This window comes from Eubalaena glacialis, chromosome 1 (genome assembly GCF_028564815.1).
Source record: "Eubalaena glacialis isolate mEubGla1 chromosome 1, mEubGla1.1.hap2.+ XY, whole genome shotgun sequence".
Classification (NCBI taxonomy): domain Eukaryota; kingdom Metazoa; phylum Chordata; class Mammalia; order Artiodactyla; family Balaenidae; genus Eubalaena; species Eubalaena glacialis.
Genome location: NC_083716.1, coordinates 229737826 through 229763775, shown reverse-complemented (window position 1 = coordinate 229763775; position 25950 = coordinate 229737826). Strand labels below are relative to the sequence as shown.

The following is a 25950-nucleotide window of genomic DNA, read 5'->3' as shown; positions in this document are numbered from 1 at the left end:
GACATGAATGGACTTTAAAAACATTATGTTGATCAGTCACCAAAAAATATATATTTTGTTTCTAAAACACATGATTCTTGTTACACTAAATGTGCAAAATAGGCAAATATATAGAAATAGAAAGTAGATGGGTTGTTGTCTAGGGCTAGAGAGAGGGTATTTGGGGAGAAATAGAGATTGACTGCTAATAATACATTTTCTTTTGTGGATGATAAAAATATTCTAAAATTTATTGTGGTGATGGTTGCACAACTCTGTGAATATATTAAAAACTATAGAAGTGGGACGTCCCCGGTGGCACAGTGGTTAAGAATCCACCTGCCAATGCAGGGGACACTGGTTCAATCCCTGGTCTGGGAAGATCCCACATGCCGCGGAGCAACTAAGCCTGTGCGCCACAACTACTGAGCCTGCGCTCTAGAGCCCACGAGCCACAACTACTGGAGCCCATGGGCCCAGAGCACATGCTCCACAAAAAGAGAAGCCACTGCAATGAGAAGCCTGTGCACCGCAACGAAGAGTAACCCCCTCTTGCCACAACTAGAGAAAGCCCGCGTGCAACAACGAAGACCCAACACAGCCAAAAATAAATCAATTAACTTAAAAAAAAACATAGAAGCATACACTTTAAATGGATAAGTCATATGGTACATGAATTATATCTCAATAAAGAGTATCTTTAAAATGGAAATTTAAAATAAATACCATGTGTTCTTTATCTGGTAAATGTACATCAGATATTGCATATAAGTTTATCCTCTTGCTCCAAAAGAAATGTCTTTTAAAACAACAAAAATTGTGGGAAAATAAGCAATTAATCTTGAGTAGCATCCTTACTTATAATGTATTTTTTAGGTTAGCAATAAAATTGGCTTGATGTATGGCTAGTTAAAATATCTGTCACTGTTCAGAAATCTCTATGCCTTTTCCTGTGTCTCTTATCACAAACTGCTTGAATAGCTACCCCCAAACAGCATTTCAAAGTTATTTTTAAAAAATATTGACAATGAAAAAAGCAGAAAGGTTTGACTGTCTCAAGTGTAAATAAAACTTCGTATTTCATTTTGTGTGATTGCTTCAATCATTTCAAAGCAATAATAACTGGATACCAATGCAGTATCATTCCAAATAGTCAAGTGTGTTCCAAAATATCTGACAGCTTTGTGACATAACAACATTGATGTATAAATTGCCATTTTAGTTATCATCAGCCTAAAGTACTAATAGGGAAAAAGCCATATTCTTTAAAAGATGTTTTTGGTCCTGGATCCTGAATCTAGCTGAAGACTTTTGGTTGGGGGAAGAAAGGAAGCAATTTTTACTTTGAAAGGTTTGTGGATCAGCATTTTAATACCACCAAATTAAGAGATCTTGTCATTGCCACATGGCCAGATGGCCGCATTGTTAGAAGCTGCAGAAATAAGGAATTGGGTTTCTTTTAAGATAATGCATAAGTATATACTTGGTCATAGTAAACATTCAAATGCCTGGATGCCAAAGGCAATTTGACATCATGTTTTTTAACATTTTCTAAGCAGGATCTCCATAAGAATGATTTCCTTAATAGATTTTAGCTGAATTCAGGAGAGATGAAAACATACCCAGGAAAGAAAATCAAAGGTCCCACATCCTGGGCTAAAACTCCATTGTCGTATATCCTTTTGCACAGGATTTGCCTTTACTGAGTGCGATATGCAATGGCATTTCTCGACTGTTGCATTTGACTATCTGAACAATCCAAAATGTTGACTGAAATGAATACATGATAAAATAAAACTGTCCACATACAATATAAGTTTGAGCCTGACAATCATCACCAGTTCTTTTTCTGTGGGTCAATTCAAAGAGTCAAACATGAACTTTTTACGTTACGTATTAGTATTGTTTTTGTTTGACTTAATTTGTATTGAAATAAAACTATTAAATACAGTTAACTTACAAAAGTTGTTATGAATTACAATCCACTTAAAATTATTTTTTCTTATTTTAATAGGGTTTAAGGTTAACCTCTTTCTCATAGTAGTTTTTTACCAAAATATATCTTATATCACTATCTAATAAACCATCCTAGTAAAATTTTATTTTTAAACAGGTCTACGTGGTCCTCCATTTATGAAACTAGACTTATAGGTAAAATAAACAATTGAGATTGCTTGACTAAATAAACTATAAAAACTAAACAGAGAAAACAGTGTGTTGCCTACAAACATTAAAATGTTAACTATTTATGAATACCTTTGAAGAATATTTTATTAGATTATTTAAAAGTCAAAATCATAAAGTGGCATCATTTTCTCAGTGATTCTTATTCCTGTAACATTTCATTTTAAAACCATAATAATGACAGAAGAGAGGCTTTGAATTTAAAAGTTATGGACAACCACAAAATTAGCCTTTAGGCAAGAAAAGAGATATTTGTGTTCTCTCGGTGATGATGCTGTGTTTTCATCTGCTACGGCCGAATACGTTTGCAGATGCTCTGAACAAGGGCGTGTGCAGACACAGAGCGGAATGTATTTTATATGAAGAGAAAGGAGCTTTCAGTCCAAGAAAAAAGTTAATATCTTTTATGTGTATTTATTACCAATTATGGTTCTCAACTTTTTGCCTATTTCTATTTTTTTAGCAAATCCTTATTCATGGGATAAAGAAGCCAATCTAAGCACTTTAAACAATATCAATAGCTGGATTAATATTAGCCCAGTTAATTCTCCGATAACTTCTCTATTTAATCCCTTGCATACTTGTTGGAAGAAAACTATGTAATAAATAAGGAAAATATTTATTTAAAATAACAATTATTACACCTATCACCTGTGACAGTGCTTTCACTTCATTCATGCATGTACATTTATCAACAAGGATTTATTGAGCATCTATCAAATGCCAAGCTATAGTAAGCACTAAGAATACAGTAATGACCAGGATCTGCCCTCATGAGCTAATAATCTAGTCAAGGCTGAAGGAAATGAACTGTGTTTAAAAACAAAGGTAATTAAGCAAACATACCTACTTTAAAAAAAAATCTTTCTCTGTATCATTTGACATATTTGGATTTGCACATTCAAGCATTTTACAGATAACTCAATAACATCACTCCAGATTGAGACAAAGAGTCAACACAGAGTAATTATGTCTTATTCCTAACTGGCTGATGTCTCAGACATACAGCCTCAACCCCCCTGCCCACAGTGCTCTTTCCAGACCCTGAGGGACCCCTTTCAATACTCAGCCCATTAAACTGTAATGAATAATCTCCCAGGCTTTAATATTTTAATCACACATAACACTCACCCTAAGCCTCCAGAAATTTTAACTTCCCATTACCAAGTTTCCTTATATCCTCCTGTAATAACATGGAAGCGGCCTCGTTTGTAAGAAAGGAAATACCTAACTCTAATCCATAGGGCTCCCTCAATTCTTACTGCACAGACACTGTATCACAAAATTATAACTTCCTCTTTCATTTGACTCTTTTAAAAGTCTGCTATTATTACCAGAGTCTTTTATTGTGCAGAAAGAAAGGCATTTTGTCCACCCACTTTGATCTCACTCTGGAGTTTCTCAAGGAAGCTTCTCTCGCCTTGGACTTCACAGCCTCTGTCTTCTCCCTCTCCTCAGCTTGTGCTTAAAACAGAGCCTCTTACCATTACTCAACAGGTGCTGATCAGGGGAAAAACCATCCAGGCACTGTTAGTGTCATTTTCCCTCTTCTGCTTTTAAGTGTGTCCTGCCTGCCTTCCAAGCTTACTTCAAATCCAGCTTCTCTGAGATGCCATTTGTGATGGGTTCCCTTCTCCCAACTTCCTTCACCAACACACAGGCCTGTCACTTCTGTAACATTTCATGTTCATCGTTTTAGAGATGTATTCTGCCTTCAGCAGACCATAACTCCCTGAGAGCAAGAAAAATACCTGTTTGTCTTCTCAGCACCTGGCACCAAGCCATAAACCTCGGAGATGTAGGGCACTTAGTCCCCTCATCAACCTACACAACCGCTACCCCATACCCACCATTTCCCAGCCCTTCTGGACAGAGTCTTGTCTTATACTCTCCACTTGGAGTTCAGCAACGGAAGATGGCTAAATCTCAAGTAAACAGCCCACGGTCATAGACAGTGAGCACAAGCTAAGAGCATTCTCACCACAGAGACCATTTCACCATGAAGGGCACTTACTGTAAAACCATCAAAGCTTAAAATTCAGGGCTCCTTGGTTGCATAGAACCCACTCCCAGGTACTCACATGGTTGTATGTTTGTGTGATTTTCAAAGTGAAGACATTTTAACTGCAATTGTGTCTTTCCATTCAGACTCTCACTACATCTTATCTCTTCTCATGTGGAGGGTCAAAAGAGTGACCACAGACATGTGTGCGGTCTAGCTTTAGGGAAATTGAGTAGATTAATGTTTACAGGAGATATATTTATGTTGCTTGACATCACTTTCATGTATAGTTAAGTGACTGCTAGCCATCCACATGTAGGAATGGCTTTCTGAATGCTCCCATCATGGACTCAGCCAGACATTGCGGCATGAAGATTTTAGATCAGAGACGGTTTCACAATATGAGCTGTCCTACCATCCCCAATACCAGAAACATAAAATAGTGAAGAGAAAACAAGGTTTTATGTGCCAGAAGCTAGTCTGTGGAGAACTCTTCCAGTCACCAAACATGTAAAATTATAAATACAAGATTGGGTTCTCTTTGGTGCCTAGAAAACACAGAAGTCCTTTCCTGGTGGGAAATTGGATAATACAGCATTGAAAATGATAAATGAACCATGAACTTTTTTTTTCTTTTTTAATTGGAATCAAACAAAGGAGAATTTATCCAAATTTTTATGTTTGTAGAGCACAGACTTGTAATGGTATTAAAATTAATGAATATATAACAAGCCATATATGAAAGAAATTATGTAGTGGTTTCTCACTAAATTTGACAACACCTAGAAAATGTATAAGATATTATCAATAAAAGTTTGCAAAGCTGAAAAAACTTAAATCAACAGTATTAAAGAACTGAATTATCTTTCTATTCTCTCTAGAGAAAATGATGTCATAAAACTGCTTTTATATGAAGAGATGATCAGAGTATGGAGCCAAAAATATAGAGAAAAAGTATCATGGGGGTGTACTGGGCAGTTTATTCATTAAAATATCATTTTTCTGAAAGTTCTCATGTTTGTGGCATTTGTCAGTCTTTTTTTATTTTTTCTTTTTTAATTAAATTTTTATTGGGGTATAGTAGATTTACAATTTTTTTTTTAACGTTTCTATTGGAGTATAATTGCTTTACAATGGTGTGTTAGCTTCTGCTTTATAATGAAGTGAATCTGTTATACATATACATATATCCCCATATCTCTTCCCTCTTGCGTCTCCCTCCCTCCCACCCTCCCTATCCCACCCCTCTAGGTGGTCACAAAGCACCGAGCTGATCTCCCTGTGCTATGCGCCTGCTTCCCACTAGCTATCTATTTTACGTTTGGTAGTGTATATAGTTCCATATATACACTACCACTCTCTCACTTTGTCCCAGCTTACCCTTCCCCCTCCCTGTGTCCTCAAGTCCATTTTCTAGTAGGTCTGCGTCTTTATTCCCGTCTTGCCCCCAGGTTCTTCATTACCACTTTTTTTTTTTTTTTTTTTTAGATTCCATATATATGTGTTAGCATACAGTATTTGTTTTTCTCTTTCTGACTTACTTCACTGTTTATGACAGACTGTAGGTCCATCCACCTCACTACAGATAACTCAGTTTCTTTCCTTTTTATGGCTGAGTAATATTCCATTGTATATATGTGCCACATCTTCTTTATCCATTCATCTGTCGATGGACACTTAGGTTGCTTCCATGTCCTGGCTATTGTAAATAGTGCTGCAATGAACATTGGGGTACATGACTCTTTTGGAATTATGGTTTTCTCTGGGTATATACCCAGTAGTGGGATTGCTGGGTTGTATGGTAGTTCTATTTTTAGTTTTTTAAGGACCCTCCATACTGTTCTCCATAGTGGCTGTATCAATTTACATTCCCACCAACAGCATATGAGGGTTCCCTCTTCTCCACACCCTCTCCAGCATTTACTGTTTGTAGATTTTTTGATGATGGCCATTCTGACCAGTGTGAGATGATATCACATTGTAGTTTTGGTTTGCATTTCTCTAATGATTAATGATGTTGAGCATTCTTTCATGTGTTTGTTGGCAATCTGTATATCTTCTTTGGAGAAATGTCTGTTTAGGTCTTCTGCCCATTTTTGGATTGGGTTTTTTTTTTTTTTTTATATTGAGCTGCATGAGCTGCTTGTAAATTTTGGAGTTTAATCCTTTGTCAGTTGCTTTGTTTGCAAATATTTTCTCCCATTCTGAGGGTTGTCTTTTCGTCTTGTTTATGGTTTCCTTTGCTGTGCAGAAGCTTTTAAGTTTCATTAGGTCCCATTTGTTTATTTTTGTTTTTATTTCCATTGCTTTAGGAGGTGGGTCAAAAAGGAACTTGCTGTGATTTATGTCATAGAGTGTTCTGCCTATGTTTTCCTCTAAGAGTTTGATAGTGTCTGACCTTACATTTAGGTCTTTAATCCATTTTGAGTTTATTTTTGTGTATGGTGTTAGGGAGTGTTCTAATTTCATTCTTTTACATGTAGCTGTCCAGTTTTCCCAGCACCACTTATTGAAGGGCTGTCTTTTCTCCATTGTATACTCTTGCCTCCTTTATCAAAGATAAGGTGACCATATGTATGTGGGTTTATCTCTGGGCTTTCTATTGTCAGTCTTTTTAAATTTGAGACTTTTTTGTGATTTCTTTTCTCCTTCTAAATAAATAAATATTCACTTTCACATCTAATTTAGAATTTTGAATTTCATCATTCTTTTTCAAAAGGAACGTCTCCTAAAATTGGATGTACATCCGGCCCTAAAAACCTCCCCTACCACCGAGATGCAGAAATAAATACGGACTAAATATAAGCAAGTGGTTGGTTTATGTCTTGCTTTGTTTTGGTCTTGGCCCAGCTAGCAAGTATGGAGGGTTTCCTCCAAATATAGGTAGAGTTTCACATTGTAGCAGAAAATTAATGAAAAAATTGTTCATCTTCAGAAACTAAAGACAATATTGGTGGGCAGATAAATGGTTATTATAGATGCTTTTCTTTGGTCTCTCTGCTTTGCCCTCTCCCACTGGGAAATAAGAAAATAGAGCTTTGTGGTGCCCAGGGGCCAGGTAATGCACCTTTCTTTAAGGTGAATGGAAAATTGTCTAATCAATTCAATAACTGTCATCCCAGCTGCATGTAAAGAAAAGTCCCTGAGTACTAATGGATATTGAACCAATTTTCCAAGGGCAAAGTAACTATCATTATATGAATATTCTCAAACTCCTCTAGATCATGAACCCCTTCCAAGCATCACCTACTATTTATGCTTCCATTTGCATTGTTTGCAAAAGGACTCAGGCCTAAATCCTCCCTGTTTACCCATCTTATTAACCCAAAAGAAGAGAACCTCTGAATGAGAGTGAGGGTGGCATTTCATGCCCTTCCTTGCCCCAAATGCCCATCGAGTTACTCTTAAGAAGCAAATACTGTAGGGTGCACTGCAAAGATATTTTGAGCCCAGGAAACTTGAAGAAATCTCCCAATACTTGGGATGAAGTCAGTAGTGATCTTTACACTTCAGCAATATATAACTATTTTAGTTTTTAAGGCCTTTCCCAAAATCTTTCAATTATGTTCTTTTTCCCTCAAAAAGAAAAAGAATGGACTCTAAGAAACCATGACCTCAAATGACTAACTGAAATCAGAAGCCCCCTTATGCTTGCAGGCATCTACTTAAGTCCAAACATCTGACTAAATACCCAGACAATTAATGTTCTCATCCAGTTTTGTATGATCAAATCGACATGTTAGGAATAAAAACCTTTGAATGATTTTTAGTAAAATATTGTAAAACTTCATTTGCATGACCTCATTTAACATGAACCTTCCAAGACCTTATTTCTAACACTTTTCTTTCTCCAGGACTTTGCTGCAACCAGACTCTCTCCCTGCTTCTTTACAGTGCATTGCACTTTCCTACCTCCAAATATTACTCATACTATCTGACCTCCCAGGGACGTCAGCCTCTTTCCTTACCCACCAAAATCCTATTCATCTCTCAATATCTCGTCTTTTTGCAAATTTTCTTAAAATTTTCTTCTCACCATTCCCATCTGAATGCCCATGGTGGTTTGTTTAATCTATGTGATGTGTTTAAACTGTACAATTCTTTTACTGTTGCTCTGAATTATTATTTAATCTTGTAGCTGTTGTTTTCATACTCTTACTTATTCAGACACTTATTTAAGATAGCTACAGAAGAGGTAAACTCTACAACAAGATGAAATACATTAAAATTAACTAAAACAATGAGACAGAGAAATCCATTGATTGTACATGATATGAAAAGTGGGTGGAGAAAGGGAGCAGGAAATAAGAGGAAAGAGGGAAATAGCAAGAAGTGTTTGTTGCAATTATAAACAGAGGTTGAGAGTATTACAAGTCTTTTTCCTATTTCATGAGATTTGACAACACTTTATAAACCTGAAGATTTTCTTGGGACTGTTACACTGGTTCTATACAAAGGGGCTTTGTTTGGTTTGTCGGGCCATGAAAGACGGAGGGCATTTGGTGGGATCAGTTGGAACTACGAGTAGGAATTGGGTGCAGACGCCCAAAGGTAAGATGGCCAGATCAACTGTACAAAATATGTACGACTCTCTAATCATTTGCCCCAAACTAATTCCTGCTTTCTTCAAAAATGACTGTCATGATTTTCACTTAATTGACAGTATTTGCCCTCTTTCCCAGGTCTGCTTTGTGAACGTGGATGTGAACAAGGATGCATGCAGTACAGAGCACCTGCAGCAGGTAGCACTGGGCTCTCTGGGAACTCACTTCAACGACTGGCTGTACTGACGAGAGAACTAACGTGACTCCACGTAAATGATGCTCACTTTGTAGGAGACTCTTTAATTAGGTGGTTTCATCACAGCCCATCTCCCTGACCCCTTTCCAGCCACCTTCCTACACAGTTTGCCCTCCTTATATTTGTGAAACTTGCTTTCCCCAGTAGACAGGCGCTTTCTCCTGCCCGCCAGTGCCTAGGAGTGGCTTTTCTACTCTCCCCTTCTCCACTCTCAAACACTCTGTCTGTGATGACTTTTCCAAGGTTTTTGCAAAACCCTCTTGATACCAGCTAGCTCTTCCCTCTGGTTTGCTCCTTCCTGCTGCTTTCATCAAATGTTTTATATCTAACCTCAGTTTCCTAGCCCTACACTCATCTGGGACTCAAACTTTTTGCACTCTGCAGCAGCTAAATATTCCAAGCTCATCCAAGGTTGTAAGATCCTGATGTAAATCCTTGACAACATGCAACAACTTGAAGGCCCACTCAATCCTTCGGAACTAGAGCCTGTGGGTACAGTGGGAAGGATTCATTCCCGAAGCTGAAGATGATTTGATTTCACTATTTGGTGTAACACTCTTTAATGCATAATAGCACACCATTTGCCACTTGATTATCACAGTGTGGTAGACCTGAAGTTACTCAGTTACTCCCGCAATGTTCTTTTCTTGACAATGCTGCACCTGAAGCTTCTCCAGCTCAATTGCCCATACAGATTATTTATTATTGACTTCCACTGAGCTCCAAAATATCACTCATCTGTGTAGTACTGGAGAGATCTTCAAAAGAAATTGTACGTATAATTTCATTTGATGGAATTATGGTGCAGAGTACATCAAAGAGAGAGCAGGAAGGACCAAAGCAATTGGCATCTTAAGAACTGTGTTTCCATCAAACTTTATGACATAGAAAAGACACATTATAACTTAACAGCATTTTTTTCCTACTCATTTCTCTGATTAACGTGATCTTCATGGAAACAAAACTGTTTCAGCAGTGATCTTTGGGACAGCTATTACAGTACTTAAATATGCAAATAGATGACAGATATTAATTTTTAAATATATGTGAAATGGAAATTTGGAAATATGAAAATCACATTTTTAGAATCTATAAAATGAATATGTAGATGTGTATTTCTAATTAATCTGTGCTGTGTATGAATCTCTTAGTATTCCCTGCTTGTGTTCTCAGGTTTTGATATTCTTTTGTCTGATATGTAAAAGAAAATTAAGTATATATGTCTACCACAATAAAAGACTAAAGCAAAAAGAAAAAAAAAGAACATTGTATTTAACGAACTTAGGTGTGATTTGAGACCGCCTTCTGCTATGCCTAAGGGTATACATAAACTGATTAAGCTACATAAAGTTGTTCAAGGAACTCATCTCATCTTCTCTGGATCTCAGGCTACTTATGTGTGAAAGGAAAGTAATAGTGATACCTAATCCATATAGGGGTGTTGCAGTGATTGAAGATAGTAATGTAACATACGTACAGTCCTTAATATGGTGCCTTGTAATCAATACATACAGAAAAATCAATGTTAGTAATTATTTTATTATTAATATTATTATTGGCTTTATTAGAACACATCGTTATTAGTTAATGGGTTTCTTATTCAAGGATTTAAAAGGAAAAAGTTCCCAAACTATCATGTATAACTGTGGTGTCACAATAATCATTAAGTGTTTACTTTGGAAAACTTAGAAGTAAAAATGTTTAAATCTTTATGTTTAGGAAATTTTCTATTCCCATCTAAACCTTATGCTTCAATTTTATACAATCTCTTCTAGTAATAATCTTAATAGATTAAGTAATCTATATTATGAATTGTTACTGAGTATATTATTTTTGCAAGTAAAATAATTTTGGGGTAGTATTTTGGAAGTGAAAATAAAACATCTAAGCTAATAAAGATTCTTGTTCTACAGAAATTGGGCAATGTCTCACCAGATCTTCCAAAACTTATAAGCTCCATGAATGTCCAAAAGCCAAAAGAAAATGAAATTGTCCTCCTAAGTGGGTTAACATCTGGAAATCTCCAGGCAGATTTTGAAGTTTCACAGGTAAGAAATATAAGCTCTTGCTAACCTATTCACTAGTAGTAAGTTGTCTGTGGTCAGCTCTTGACACAAATCAGTACAAGGCCCAAATAGATGCTATACATAGACTCCCATAGCATAAGAATCAAAAATGTCCTTGTATTCAAGAATAGGCTTTACTTGTATTTCTCTTAAATATTGCCCCTCATAGCTTGACAGAGTTTCCCTTACGTCAACTCCTGACATATGTTATCTTCTCAAGTTTATGGTTCTGAGTTGCACTTAAACTAAAGCAGACACACTAGGCATTGGTTGGTTAGCTTGGTTTTCTACAAATCTACTGGATAATCAAAAACAGAATTGTCTTCTGTTTCAGGAACAATAGCAAAATTCTAATTCATACCTTGTGGTCCTAGAATCGCACAATTTCTTCTTTCCAGATGCTATTTATTTCTTAGGATATATCAAACCAGCCAAGTCAATAAATATAGGATAGCAGCCCCAAAGATGGAAATGGAGTTTGCTGGGCCCAAAAATGAAGTTCCCGGAATAAAAGAATATTACTGAAAATAAAGTAGAATTTAAAATACTATTATCATTCAATCTATTAATGTTCATTATTATTAGATATATCATTATGACACTGAAGAAAACTTTAAAATTTTAAATTGTTTAACCAATTTACAGAAAAACACATAAAAGATTTCTAAAGACATACTGTATAAAAGATTGCGAATTTTCTCATATAAGATATGTTGATAGTGATAGCTACAGTTTAAAATAACGAGCATTTGTTTGCCTCTAAATTGCTCTTCCTTGTGTTTTAGTTTTGCTGGAACGTTTTTAAATCTTCTTTTATTCTTTAATCCTTCAAAATATCAAAAAATTCAGAGGTCCACCCACTATTTCTTGCTGTACTCCAGATACTTAATGAAAATCTACACACAGCCTGTTACAATTTGCTCATCAAGCCTAGAACAAAATTCTTCCCAGTCCATCTAATAACACATTTCCTTAGTGAGAAAATGAATTGTTTGAAAAGAGAATACAGAAACAGCTCTAAGTACCCTCTCTTTATACTAGGCAAAACCATGGTGACCAAAAGCAATTTTCAAAGCTTAGTTTTAAGAGTGGTTTCTGCACCAGGCCTGTTAGTAAGGATTTCTAATTAAACTCTCCATGAGGAGAGTTGGAAAAGACACAGGAATTGCAGTCCAGCAGACCTGGATTGCATTGCTGGCTCTTCCACGTTATATTTCTGTGACTTTGAAAGAATCGGTTAGCCTTTCTGTGCTTCTGATTTCTCATCTGTAACAGAGCAGTAACACCAGTCACCTCACAGAAAATTGTTTGCATTAAAGGTAATAAGATATGCAAACACCTAGTAGACTATCATAAAAATTATATAATAATATCTGCCATTATTTTACAGGCTCTGTTGTTTGTCATCATTTGCCTAAGACTCTCAGGATGTTTATTTACTTTCAAGAAGATTGTAAACAAAATACATTTTCTTCCTAAGGGTACCACAACAGTGTAATATTGAATGTTTAATAACAACTTTTCCCTAAGTCTGTCTTGAAGTATTACTTAACTGCTCATATTCCTTTGTTAACATTTCTTTTGATTCCTACCCCATTTCACTTTGTTATTTATATTTAGTCTAAATGATATGAAATGACAATATGCAATCATTTTGACCTGCAAATCTGACAACTTCTTAGGGTTCAACTTTATTTTTATTCGTGTCTGATCTCCTGGGAGTATGTTATGCCCCATCCCCTAGAGTAATTATTTGATTCATGTTTGTACCTCCCAGCATACCTTGCCTATAATAGGCACTCAGAAAGTATCTATCAAATTTCACTTTAGTATATTACGTCTGAATTCAGTGGAAAGAAAATTAATCAAGCCAGCTCTCATGACTCTATAGCAGTGGGTCCTCACCATTTAGGGGACCACAGATCCTTCGTGAATTTCATAAAAGGTATAGACCAATACTTCTCAAATGTTAATGCATGTTGGAATCACCAACAGATTCTTTGAAAATGCAGATTCTGATTTAGTAGGTCTGGGGTGGAGTCTGAGATTACATTTGTAACAAGCTCCCACGTGATGCTGAGGCTGCTAGTACACAACCCACACTTTGAAAAGCAAGATTATGGACCACCTTCCTTGAAAACAGACCTAATCACATAAGCACAGAGATAAATTCTATTTCTGAGCCCCCTAGGGATCCCTGGACCCTTAGAGAATTACTGAATTTTTCATTCTATAATCATCTGTCCTAGAATTACTCTAATTATAATATGCAATCAAAGAGATTGATAAATGATATTTATGTCAGAAAAAGATATACTACTTCCAGAGATACAATATAAATGTCTATGTGTATGTGTTCCTCTGCATCTACACATCCTCACCACTCACACACACACATACATTCAGACTCAAGGATTCTAAAATGTCAAGTTAACTAGGATGAGACCTAAGTAACTCCGAGCACAGTCAGCATGTTTTAAATAATCCCATTTAGACATAAAATATTCCCAAACATTTTGAATTCCATTTGAGATAAGTTTATTTTGCTTCCCTTTGTCCACTAACTGTTGTTTCCATTCAAATAATTTTCTCTTAAAAATTACTATAAATCAGCATATTGTTCCTCTTACAAAAATGAAAACCCCAATGCACAAGACATGTCTGTGATTTACTAGTAATCTGTGCGTGGGCAATTGAAACTTGTTTTTACTGCTATTCTAAGGAATAACACTATGAATAGTGAAAATGTGTAGCAGAGAATAGGGAGATGGTCTGTAACCCTGGAACTGAACAGAATTAACAGGTCTCGGTGGGACACCAGCCAATGATTTGACCTCCTTCACTGCTGTCCCCATATGCCCATCCTTTAGACAGAATTCGTTCACTTCCAGGGGATTTCTTTAAATCTCATTTTGGTTACTTCTTCAAATGAACAATACAAATTATAAAGTTTAACTGTAATTGAGAAAATACTCGCTATCCGTCTGAAATACTGGCAGAGGTTGTACTGAACACCACCAAGGCAGAAAGAGATATTGATCTGAGAACCTGGGATTCAATTTAATCAAGAGGGGTGCCCAAGACAGCCTTAACTTTCCCCTCAGCTTGATTAAACTTTAGACAGCTTTCCTCCTGACTCCAGGCCCTAAACCTCCCTTTTCTCAGAACATTTACTTTAGAAAACTTATCATTATAAATTGTTTCTCTGCCCCATTGAGATGTAAATTGTTTTAAAAGCCTTTTGCCAGTTTTACAACCCAAGAATGTCTTTCTGAAGGACCTAGGACCCATCTCTTTGAAATGTAACCATCAGCGAAGCTAGTGCCCCTGTCTCTGTGGAAGGGTGGGAGCTTAACTTCTGCGGGCACTGTGCTCCAATTTGCAAGACTACTTCCAGCCATGACGATACAAGAAAGTTTACTTTTCCTTACCAAACACAGATGGATGTCAATCCTCCTATGCCAGCTCTTAAAAACCCAATTGCCTTTTGTTTCAGTGGAGTTGTGGTCCAACTCAGTTCTGGCCTCTCTCTCCTATTTTAATAACTTTGAATAAGGTCTTCAGTGCCTGGTAAATGTTGCCCAGGGCAATTTTTGCTTCGACAGGAGAGAACAAAAATATGTGATATAATTAGTTTATTTTCCGCTAAGTCAAACTTTCTCCTGGGTACCCTGTGTTCCCAAGCACCACTTGAATTGTTTTCAAGCAGTTCATCAATAAAAGCCCAGAAAATATTCCAAATATTTTAAGGGTCCCCATTCCTTCTAACAGGAGAGATTGATAGAAGAAGAAAGGTCAGAGGGAATGGTTTTATATTTTCTCTTTTAACAAATGCCTTTTTGTCTCTCTGCTTTTAGTGTCCTTGGTTGTCAGATATCTGCTTGGTCCAGTGTGCAAGAGGGAACAGACCAAACAGTACCGACTGCATCATCTTTGAAATCAACAAATTTTTGATTGGTCTGGAACTGGTGCAGGAGCGGCAGCTCCACCTGGCAACAAACATCTTAAAAGTGGAGGATGACACAAACTGTTCCTTGTCTTCAATTGAAGAAGACTTTCTCACCGCATCCGAGCACTTGGAGGAGGAAAGTGAGGTGGAAGAATACAGGAACGGTGAGGACTTTCCAATAAAACCAATGTGCATCCTGAAATTAGTCACCCTATAAAAATGTCTGGGTTAAATTTCAGAAAAGTTTCAGGCCACATCACAATCTTCACTTAAGGAGTTTGAAGAGGGAGAGAGAATAAGAAAACACTAGTGGGGATGCTGACGGAGGCACTTTAACAGATTTAATGGTTAGATGGCCCCATTCTCCCGAAAGATGCCTTAGGGATGCGGAAGGAAATCCATGTGTTTTAAAACAAAATCCTCCTGCCTGCCAAGAGATGGAGACTATCACTTGGAGGAAAGTTAACGTCCCTAAGTTTTCCATTAAAGCCATGTATTAGTTGAAACTGAGTTAGATTGACCTGAATCCTAGCACTGTCTCTTTGAGGCTGTGAAACCTGGGGCCAGTTATCCAGTCTTTTTGAGCCCCAGTTTCCTTGTCCACATTTTGGGAGTAAAGCAGTGCTCTTAGCACTATTATATTTATTATATTTAACCATATATGTTTGTTATATATATTATTTAACCATACATATTTATTATATTTAACTAGTATTGTTGTCAGGACAGAAGGAAATAACCCAGGAAAGTGCTTAGCTTTCATTTATTCATTCTTTTCTTTTTAATTGGAGTATAATTGCTTTACAATGTTGTGTCAGTTTCTGCTGTACAATGAAGTGACTCAGCTTCATGTATGTATACATATATCCCCTCCGTCTTGGACCTCCCTCCCACCCACCCCATCCCACCCCTCTAGGTCGTCACAGAGCACTGAGCTGAGCTTCCTGTGCTATACAGCAGGTTCCCACTAGCTATCTATTTTACACATGGTAGTGTAATATGTCAATCCTAATCTCTCAATTCGTCCTACCCTCCCCTTCCCCTCCGTGTCCACAGGTCCATTCTCTATGTCTACGTCTGTAGCTCAGTGACCAATGGGTTACTCTTCCCCACAGAGGAAGGGATACCCCAGATGCTGTTGCCACTGTCCTTGGGGCAAATCCTGTGCCAACTTAAGAATAACTCTTTCAACAAGACCATGATTTAGGTGACCTGAACATCCTCCCTTCTCCTCCTGTACCCACTGGGAAGCTTCAAGACACAATTGTCTGTGTTACTTCCTCCCTGAAACATGGTGACGAGCCCTCACTTCCCAAATGCCCTCCCTCACTCTAGCTAGCACTTGCATTCGTACCCCGCATTGAAAGCCATTTTGTTGAGCGGCAGTCCACAGTGAAACTCAAAAGACTTCTCGGATTCATTTTTCTTAAAGAAACATTCAAAATGCTATTTAAAAAAAAAAAAAAAAAGATACCTGATTCTTTAAGGCATCTTTAGGAATTAAATGTTAGTTTAGACTCGTGGAAACCTGCTCTCTAAAATGTAATAGCGGGTATATTATACAGCACTTAAAAGCAACAAGCTATTCATGAAAAGATAGGAAGGAAACTTAAATGCATATTAGTAAATGAAATAAGCCAATCTGAAAAGCCTGTATTCTGGAAAAAGCAAAACTATGGATACAGTAAAAAAGATCGGTGATTGCCAGGAGTTTGGCAAGGGTGCAGATGGTAGTTGAAGGGCTGAATAGGTGGAGTACAGGGGACTTTTTGGCCAGTGAAACTAGTACAATACCATAATGATGGATATATGCCATTACACATGTCTAAACCCATAGAATGTACAACACCAAAAATGAAGCCTAAGGTAAGTGTGGACTCTGGGTGATTATGATGTGTTATTATGGGTTTTTCAATTGTAACAAATGTACCACTCTTGCAGGAGAAGTTCATAATAGAGAAATCTATACACGTGTGGAGGCAGGGGATATATGAGAAATCTCTGTATATTGTCTCAATTTTAACCTAAAACTGCTCTTAAAAAAATGAAGTCTTAAAAAAGAAAATAAATAAATAAATAAAAAGTAATCATGGCCCTCATTTTCTCTTCACTAGGTTATGAAAATATAAATGTCTCAGACAACGTTTTGGAAAATAAAAAGCCAAAGGAAGCCACTCAGGAGGAATGGAATTACAAAAAGGAAAAGCTACTTTATGCTTTGGAAGATAAATATGTTAGCAAATATCATACGCCGTTGATTGAAACAGAAGGATATCTGGGAAAAGTGGCAGAAGATACAGGTTTGCAGAGTCTAGATCCCTCAACCAAGCCATCAGAGTGGAAAGGTGAAGTTGTGGGGAATGATAAGCCAACCACAAATTATTATTATTCAGAAAATTTTAAAGGTCAAGAGGGAAAATCACAGACACTATGTATTCCAGGCAATGCTTATTTCTCAGGGATGGTTAAGAGAGATGGACCTTCTGCATGTGGTACTTTCTCTGAGCATGACAGCAGTTTAGACCCAGGAGACCATGAAGATGGCACAAACTCTATTCTTCCCATAAAAGACGGAGAAGCCACAACCGGCGAATATGCTACGAATTTAGCAGAATCTGTGCTGCAAGATGCATTTATTCGATTATCTCAGTCTCAGCCTACCCTACCCCAGGAATCTGCAGTCAGTGTTTCTCTAGGAAGTGCACTGCTCCCCAGTGGTTGCTCCACAGAAGATATCGGGGTCCCTCGGTCATGGAATGAGCTCCCCCAAATTGTCATTGTTGAGAGTCCAGAAGGCAGCGATGCTGGCCCTGAGCCAGGTATCTCCTCATGGCCCAAGGCAGAAGTCTCACTTGAAACTTCAGGCATCCTCTCTGGAGAGAACTCCAGCGAACACCCCCAGAGTGCTCTAGAAGTAGCATTAGCTTGTGCAGCCACTGTGATTGGAACCATTTCCAGTCCACAGGCCACAGAAAGATTCAAAATGGAGCAAGAATCCCTGGTTTCAAACCATCCACTGGGAGGAAATGAAGCAGTGCAAACTCAGTCATCTCGAGTATTCAAGGAACACTCCGTCAGCAAATATTCCTTCCCATCTGCTCTGTGTGGCGTGACTCAGGTGGTAAGTGCCATTGCTGTCTGTGGCCTGGGTGAAGCAGGAGAGGTGAAGTGCCCTGTGGCTTCAAGTGGCTTCTTGTCTGCAGCTGACGTTTCTGCAGCAGTCCCCCCACTTTGTGGTTCAGTGACCGGGAAGACCATGGAGCTGGGGAATGAAGTCATTGCAGAGGCATTGCTCAAGGAGGCCACTCTGGTCTTAACAAGACCTAATGTCTACAGCAGCATTGGAGACCTCATGGAATCAATGAATAGGAGAATCGTAGAAACTGTTTCAAAGCCTCAGACCCTGTGCTCAGAAAATGTCCTTGGGAATGAACTGGCACAGACCCTGTCCAATGTTATCCTGAAGCATTCCATTGATGAAGTTCACCAGAAAAATCAAATAATCGACCCCAACGATGGCAGGCACTCATCTGAAACCCTGGACACCTTAATGGAAAGTACAAATCAGCTGCTCTTCAATGTGATATGCTTCACTTTCAAGAAAATGAGCCAGCTTGTACAGCTTGGTGAACGTCCCGCCGTCCTTTCTAAGGAGACCATCAGATGGAGGGAAACCGAACTAGACTTCCAGCCAACTGATCAGGCCACTTGTCAAGCACGGACAAAAGCCACTGACTACTACAGCAGCCATCCACTTAGCAACCTGCATAGCACCAGCCTTGTTATCAATGATCTTGTAGACGATGAGCATCCAAAGCAAGAGAGCAAGGACCCAGAGAAGCCCGGCCTCTCCCAGAACCCCCCACTGCAATCTGAATTGTCCTGTATTCCCAGAGTGTCTGTTAAAACAGCCCCCAAGGAAATACATCTGAAAGGAATGGTGGGAGAGGATACAAAAAACCCTCATCAACAATCCAGTCACAATGAGAATGAATGCAGAGCCCCTTCAGAGGGAGAAATGACACCAACCGTTGGCAAGTACAACATCAGTTCCCGGGACGTTGAGGACAGCATCAATCCAAATGCTCAAGAAAAGTACAATCGTGCCTCACCTCTAAACAATGAAGTTCAAGCTAACCTGTCTTTGTTAGGGAATGATTTGCTGCTTCCTGCTCAATCCATGCTACCGGCAAAACGCACAGACATATACTGCATTGCAGACTTTGCAGAAGAATTAGCAGAGACCATTGTTTCCATGGCAACTGAAATAGCAGCGATTTGCCTTGACAACTCCAATGGAAAACAACCCTGGTTCTGTGCATGGAAAAGAGGGAATGAGTTTCTGGTTACCCCCAACGTATCCTGCCGACCCTTGAAGAGGAAGAAAGAGAGCCAGGCCGGTGGGGCCCCTGTGAGGAAACACAAGCCACCGCGACTCAGCGAGATCAAGAGGAAAACAGATGAGCACCCAGAGCTTAAAGAGAAGCTGATGAACAGGGTTGTGGACGAGTCGATGAACCTTGAGGACGTCCCAGATTCTGTAAATATTTTTGCAGACGAAGTGGCGGCCAACATCATGAACCTCACAGAGTTCTGTATGGTGGACGGTGTCTGGCAAGCCCAGAGCTATCCTCGGAGTCGGTTACTCAGTGGAGACAGGTGGAGCCGGCTGAAGGCCTCCAGCTGTGAGAGCATTCCAGAGGAGGACTCCAACGCCAGGGCGTATGTGAATAGCCTGGGTTTAGTGAGTACCCTAAGCCAGCCAGCTAGCAGGGCCAGCTCCGTCTCCAAGCAGTCGAGCTGTGAGAGCATCACCGATGAGTTTTCCAGGTTCATGGTGAACCAGATGGAAAATGAAGGAAGAGGGTTTGAGTTACTGCTGGATTACTACGCAGGCAAGAATGCCAGCAGTATTCTGAACTCAGCTATGCAACAGGCCTGCCGGAAAAATGACCACCTCGCTGTGAGGCCAAGCTGTTCCTCAAAGCAGTCCAGCACCGAGAGCATCACCGAGGAGTTCTATAGGTACATGCTGAGGGACATTGAACGAGAGAGCAAAGACGGCGCCTCCTCCGGAGGAAGCAGCCAGGACTGGACGACTGGCTTGCTGTCGCCTTCTCTGCGATCCCCGGTGTGTTACAGACAGTCATCCATGCCCAACAGCAGATCCCTGGGCGCCAGGCTGACGGTGAACGTGCCCATCAAAGCCAACTCCTTAGATGGCTTTGCTCAAAACAGCCAGCAAGATTTCCTCAGCGTACAGCAGGTCAGTAGCGCTTCCTCATCGGGTCTCTGCAAATCTGACTCTTGCTTGTATCGGAGAGGTGGGGCCGACCAGATCACAAACATGTTAATTCACGAGACGTGGGCAAACTCAATCGAAGCCCTCATGCGGAAGAACAAAATTATAGTGGACGACGCCCGGGCAGCTGATGCTGAGCCTGCTTCCGGTGGCTCTTCCTTGCAGGTGGAGAAGTGTGCAAGCAGATTGGCTTCGAGCAGAGTGCAAAGTGGGCCAGCTCTGCTTGTTCAGGAGTCTGTTGATTACCCGAGGAAAAACTCTATTACTGAAAGCAAACATCCCCCAATGTCGTCTCCAAGCAAAGCTGCGCCTCTTGCAAACCGCAATAGTTTAGATTCTAGAAAGGAAACTTCCTCGTGCCAGGATGCTGTCCTTCTAAGCCACACCAGGCGATCACTTTGCTCAAGGGAAGTGCCTTTAATTCAGATCGAAACAGATCAGAGAGAAGGATGTGTTGGAGAACCTGAACACGTCCTTTCCAAACGCAGCCCCCTAGAGGAAGCAGAAGAGTGTTTGAAAGAAGAAAAGGTCCCACATGTGGTGAGGGGTGGAGACACTACTGTGAGTTCCTGCCAAAACCCTAGGTGAGTCAATGACCTCTTAGACGAGATAGGGTGCATGGGACTGGAGTTTGCATCTTAATTAGTATTTATTCTAAATCTTCGGGACTTACTGACGCAAGAACTGAAATTCTGAGATAGTAATTGACCTCCCTGGGTTACTATGCACTTATAATAGAAAGATGGAAGTTTTCTTTTTAAATCTCTAAGACAAATTCGATTTATGTATATAACAGAAGAAATGAGGTATCATTCTCCCCATTACAATTAATCTCCCATAGAATGCTACCTTCTGAAATTAATTCATGGCAGTTTTCAAGCCAAAGAAGAAAATTACATCAACTTGTGCATTTGAAAACAGTTAAATGTAAATATATATATATATATATATATTTTAACATCTTTATTGAAGTATAATTGCTTTACAATGGTGTGTTACTTTCTGCTTTATAACAAAGTGAATCAGTTATACATATACATATGTTCCCATATCTCTTCCCTCTTGCATCTCCCTCCCTCCCACCCTCCCTATCCCACCCCTCTAGGTGGTCACAAAGCACCAAGCTGATCTCCCTGTGCTATGCGGCTGCTTCCCACTAGCTATCTATTTTACATTTGGTAGTGTATATATGTCCATGACACTCTCTCACCCTGTCACATCTCACCCCTCCCCCTCCCCATATCCTCAAGTCCATTCTCTAGTAGGTCTGTGTCTTTATTCCCATCTTGCCACTAGGTTCTTCATGACCTTTTTTTTTTTCCCTTAGATTCCATATATATGTGTTAGCATACTGTATTTCTTTTTCTCTTTCTGACTTACTTCACTCTGTATGACAGACTCTAACTCCATCCACCTCATTACAAACACCTCCATTTCATTTATTTTTATGGCTGAGTAATATTCCATTGTATATATGTGCCACATCTTCTTTATCCATTCATCCGATGATGGACACCTAGGTTGCTTCCATGTCCTGGCTATTGTAAACAGAGCTGCAATGAATATTTTGGTACATGACTCTTTTTGAATTATGGTTTTCTCAGGGTATATGCCCAGTAGTGGGATTGCTGGGTCGTATGGTAGTTCTATTTTTAGTTTTTTAAGGAACCTCCATACTGTTCTCCATAGTGGCTGTATCGATTTACATTCCCACCAACAGTGCAAGAGGGTTCCCTTTTCTCCACACCCTCTCCAGCGTTTATTGTTTCTAGATTTTTTGATGATGGCCATTCTGACCGGTGTGAGATGATACCTCATTGTAGTTTTGATTTGCATTTCTCTAATGATTAATGATGTTGAGCATTCTTTCATGTGTCTGTTGGCAATCTGTATATCTTCTTTGGAGAAATGTCTATTTAGGTCTTCTGCCCATTTTTGGATTGGGTTGTTTGTTTTTTTGTTATTGAGCTGCATGAGCTGCTTGTAAATCTTGGAGATTAATCCTTTGTCAGTTGCTTCATTTGCAAATATTTTCTCCCATTCTGAGGGTTGTCTTTTGGTCTTGTTTATGGTTTCCTTTGCTGTGCAAAAGCTTTTAAGTTTCATTAGGTCCCATTTGTTTATTTGTGTTTTTATTTCCATTTCTCTAGGAGCTGGGTCAAAAAGGATCTTGCTGTGATTTATGTCATAGAGTGTTCTGCCTCTGTTTTCCTCTAAGAGTTTGATAGTGTCTGGCCTTACACTTAGGTCTTTAATCCATTTTAAGTTTATTTTTGTGTATGGTGTCAGGGAGTGTTCTAATTTCATACTTTTACATGTACCTGTCCAATTTTCCCAGCACCACTTATTGAAGAGGCTGTCTTTTCTCCACTGTATATGCTTGCCTCCTTTATCAAAGATAAGGTGACCATATGTGCGTGGGCTTATCTCTGGGCTTTCTATCCTGTTCCATTGATCTATATTTCTGTTTTTGTGCCAGTACCAAACTGTCTTGATTACTGTAGCTTTGTAATATAGTCTGAAGTCAGGGAGCCTGATTCCTCCAGCTCCATTTTTCGTTCTCAAGATTGCTTTGGCTATTTGGGGTCTTTTGTGTTTCCATACAAATTGTGAAATTTTTTGTTCTAGTTCTGTGAAAAATGCCAGTGGTAGTTTGATAGGGATTGCATTGAATCTGTAGATTGCTTTGGGTAGCAGAGTCATTTTCACAATGTTGATTCTTCCAATCCAAGAACATGGTATATCTCTCCATCTATTTGTATCATCTTTAATTTCTTTCATCAGTGTCCTATAATTTTCTGCATACAGGTCTTTTGTCTCCTTAGGTAGGTTTATTCCTAGGTATTTTATTCTTTTTGTTGCAATGGTAAACGGGAGTGTTTTCTTAATTTCACTTTCAGATTTTTCATCATTAGTGTATAGGATTACAAGAGATTTCTGTGCATTAATTTTGTATCCTGCTACTTTACCAAATTCATTGATTAGCTCTAGTAGTTTTCTAGTAGCCTCTTTAGGATTCTCTATGTATAGTATCATGTCATCTGCAAACAGTGACAGCTTTACTTCTTCTTTTCCGATTTGGATTCCTTTTATTTCTTTTTCTTCTCTGATTGCTGTGGCTAACACTTCCAAAACTATGTTGAATAATAGTGGTGAGAGTGGGCAACCTTGTCTTGTTCCTGATCTTAGTGGAAATGGTTTCAGTTTTTCACCATTGAGGACAATGTTGGCTGTGGGTTTGTCATATATGGCCTTTATTATGTTGAGGAAAGTTCCCTCTATGCCTACTTTCTGCAGGGCTTTTATCATAAATGGGTGTTGAATTTTGTCGAAAGCTTTCTCTGCATCTATTGAGATGATCATATGGTTTTTCTCCTTCAATTTGTTAATATGATGTATCACGTTGATTGATTTGCATATATTGAAGAATCCTTGCATTCCTGGAGTAAACCCCACTTGATCATGGTGTATAATCTTTTTAATGTGCTGTTGGATTCTGTTTGCTAGTATTTTGTTGAGGATTTTTGCATCTATGTTCATCAGTGATATTGGCCTGTAGTTTTCTTTCTTTGTGACATCTTTGTCTGGTTTTGGTATCAGGGTGATGGTGGCCTCGTAGAATGAGTTGGGGAGTGTTCTTCCCTCTGCATGTAAATATATTTTAATATTGGAATCTGACATTAAATATTTTGGTATCATTTTTCTCCAGGGTCTCCCAAGTTTTTCTTTTTTGTCTTATTCTAAAGGTCTTTGCAAGGACTCCATGTCCCACAGTGCTGGCCCTTTAGATGCATGGTATACCATGGTAGCATAAGTGCAAAACAACATCACCAGCCTTAGAAATTTGAGAGCTGAATCCTTTCCAAAACATAAGGACTAAGTATTGAATATATTTTTCTTTGTGGAGCAATATAAAGAATTGTTATGGAACATGATCTCCACTAAATAACCTTGAAACCGTCACTCTAAACAATTTTGCTGATCTCTGCCTCAGTTTACTCACCTGTTGAGGGGGGAATAATAGTAATAATTACATCATAAGAAGATTCTTAAGGTTTAAATTAAGAAATGTTCACAAGCCCTTACCTCAGTGCCTAGGCCATTACAAACACTCAATAAATGTTTACTTTATGGTTGTTGTTGTTTGGGGTTAAGGTATATGGTTGCCTTTATTCCAGGAGATCTTTTTCCCAAGAGAAACCTGTTATGAACAGTGTGAGAATTTTATTAAAACTAGAGAATTCTCAGGATTTGCAAAAGGGGAAATAAGTTATATTTAGATCACATTTTCTAAGCTCAGAGTTGTTATCAGGGGATTTGACATGTCAAAATAGCTAAACATGGAACTCAGTTCCCTGTGAAAGACTTCCTACCCGCTTATACACAAGAGGGAGGGAAATGATACAGGCACTCTTGATTGTTTGGAAGTGGGGAGGTGTCATGTCCTGAAGATATTTTTAGGCTATTCTCTGAGGGACATTTTCATAATTCTTACTAAAAACTTCATAAAATCTCAACATGATGAAATAAAAATCACATTCTTACTTTTTTACTTTTTTGTTATTTGAAACAGAATTCAGAATTCACCATGGCAGGCCCAAATAGAAATACCTATTGTATTTTAAGGTAGCACATTTGTCCAGGTACCAAATTATATCAATTATACAGAGCTTAAGGGTGATTTAGGATAACCCAGCTCTTGATTTGGGGGAAAATATTATCCTACTGGTGAGCAGCGATGTGTTCTTAACTTAGCCACCTTCTCTGAGATTTTTGAAAAGCAATTACCTAACTTTTTGATAATTTGAAACCACAAGGTATAAACACCAAACTGAGAACTTTGAGCATTCACATGTTGCACTGACCTAACATAATTGTTTTAGAAATATATTTTATGTCGTGTATTCATTTATATTTGCTTCAAGAAAAATAATTATTCATCCAACAAATATTTGCATGCTCACCTGTGATACACACTGCCCTTGGGGCTGCAAGCACAGAAGAAATTAGAGATTTAGTGTCTGTTTCCATGGCTCCTACACACCAGTGCGAGAGACAGACAAGATGCATGGAAAAACCCTTTGGAAAAAGTGTGTGATGTAGAGTGTGATGAGAGGAGAATAAAAAGAGTAATGTGGTAGAGAGTTACCTTTTGGGGGAAGTGGCCCCTTAAGACAGGATGTTGACATTTGAGACGAGACTTAAAGGAAGAGAGAAAGGGTGCCGGCGAAATGAAGAACTGAATTGAAGGACGTGTATCTCTAGCATTATGGTGTTCTAGCTAGAAACTAGTCCACCCACCAGAAAAAGGACATGATAAGAAAACGTATCTTTCTGAGTAGAGCTCAGCGTAGAAGAGAAATTCCCCTGCGAATTTATAAACACAGCTTGTTGCCTTAATGCATGTTTGGGGTTCTAATTTGCACCATCTGCATGATGTAGGAAACCACAAACTGGTAAATTACCTTAAAGCAATCTTAGGTTAACAACACTGTGAGACCTTGGCAGAGGCAAAAATAAATCTCTTGATATTTAATCCCAAGTCTCAAAGGATTTCGATAGATAATGCCTATCAAATACGGGCTCAGAACTTCAAATTTCAAGATACACAGGAATCAAGGCACTATAAGCAAGACTCACAAATATCAAAGTAGAATTATCGCTAGCA

General features: G+C 38.7%; 1 protein-coding gene across 1 annotated transcript in view; it reads left to right on the top strand.

Moving 5' to 3' along the window:
* SPHKAP (SPHK1 interactor, AKAP domain containing) overlaps positions 1-25950 on the top strand; it is a 120692-nt gene that overhangs the window by 69353 nt on the left and 25389 nt on the right. The window contains exons 3-6 of the mRNA XM_061191283.1: positions 8848-8907; positions 10879-11013; positions 14889-15144; positions 17095-20866. Coding sequence (XP_061047266.1) covers positions 8848-8907; positions 10879-11013; positions 14889-15144; positions 17095-20866 — 4223 coding nt within the window. The remainder of the gene's footprint in view (positions 1-8847; positions 8908-10878; positions 11014-14888; positions 15145-17094; positions 20867-25950) is intronic.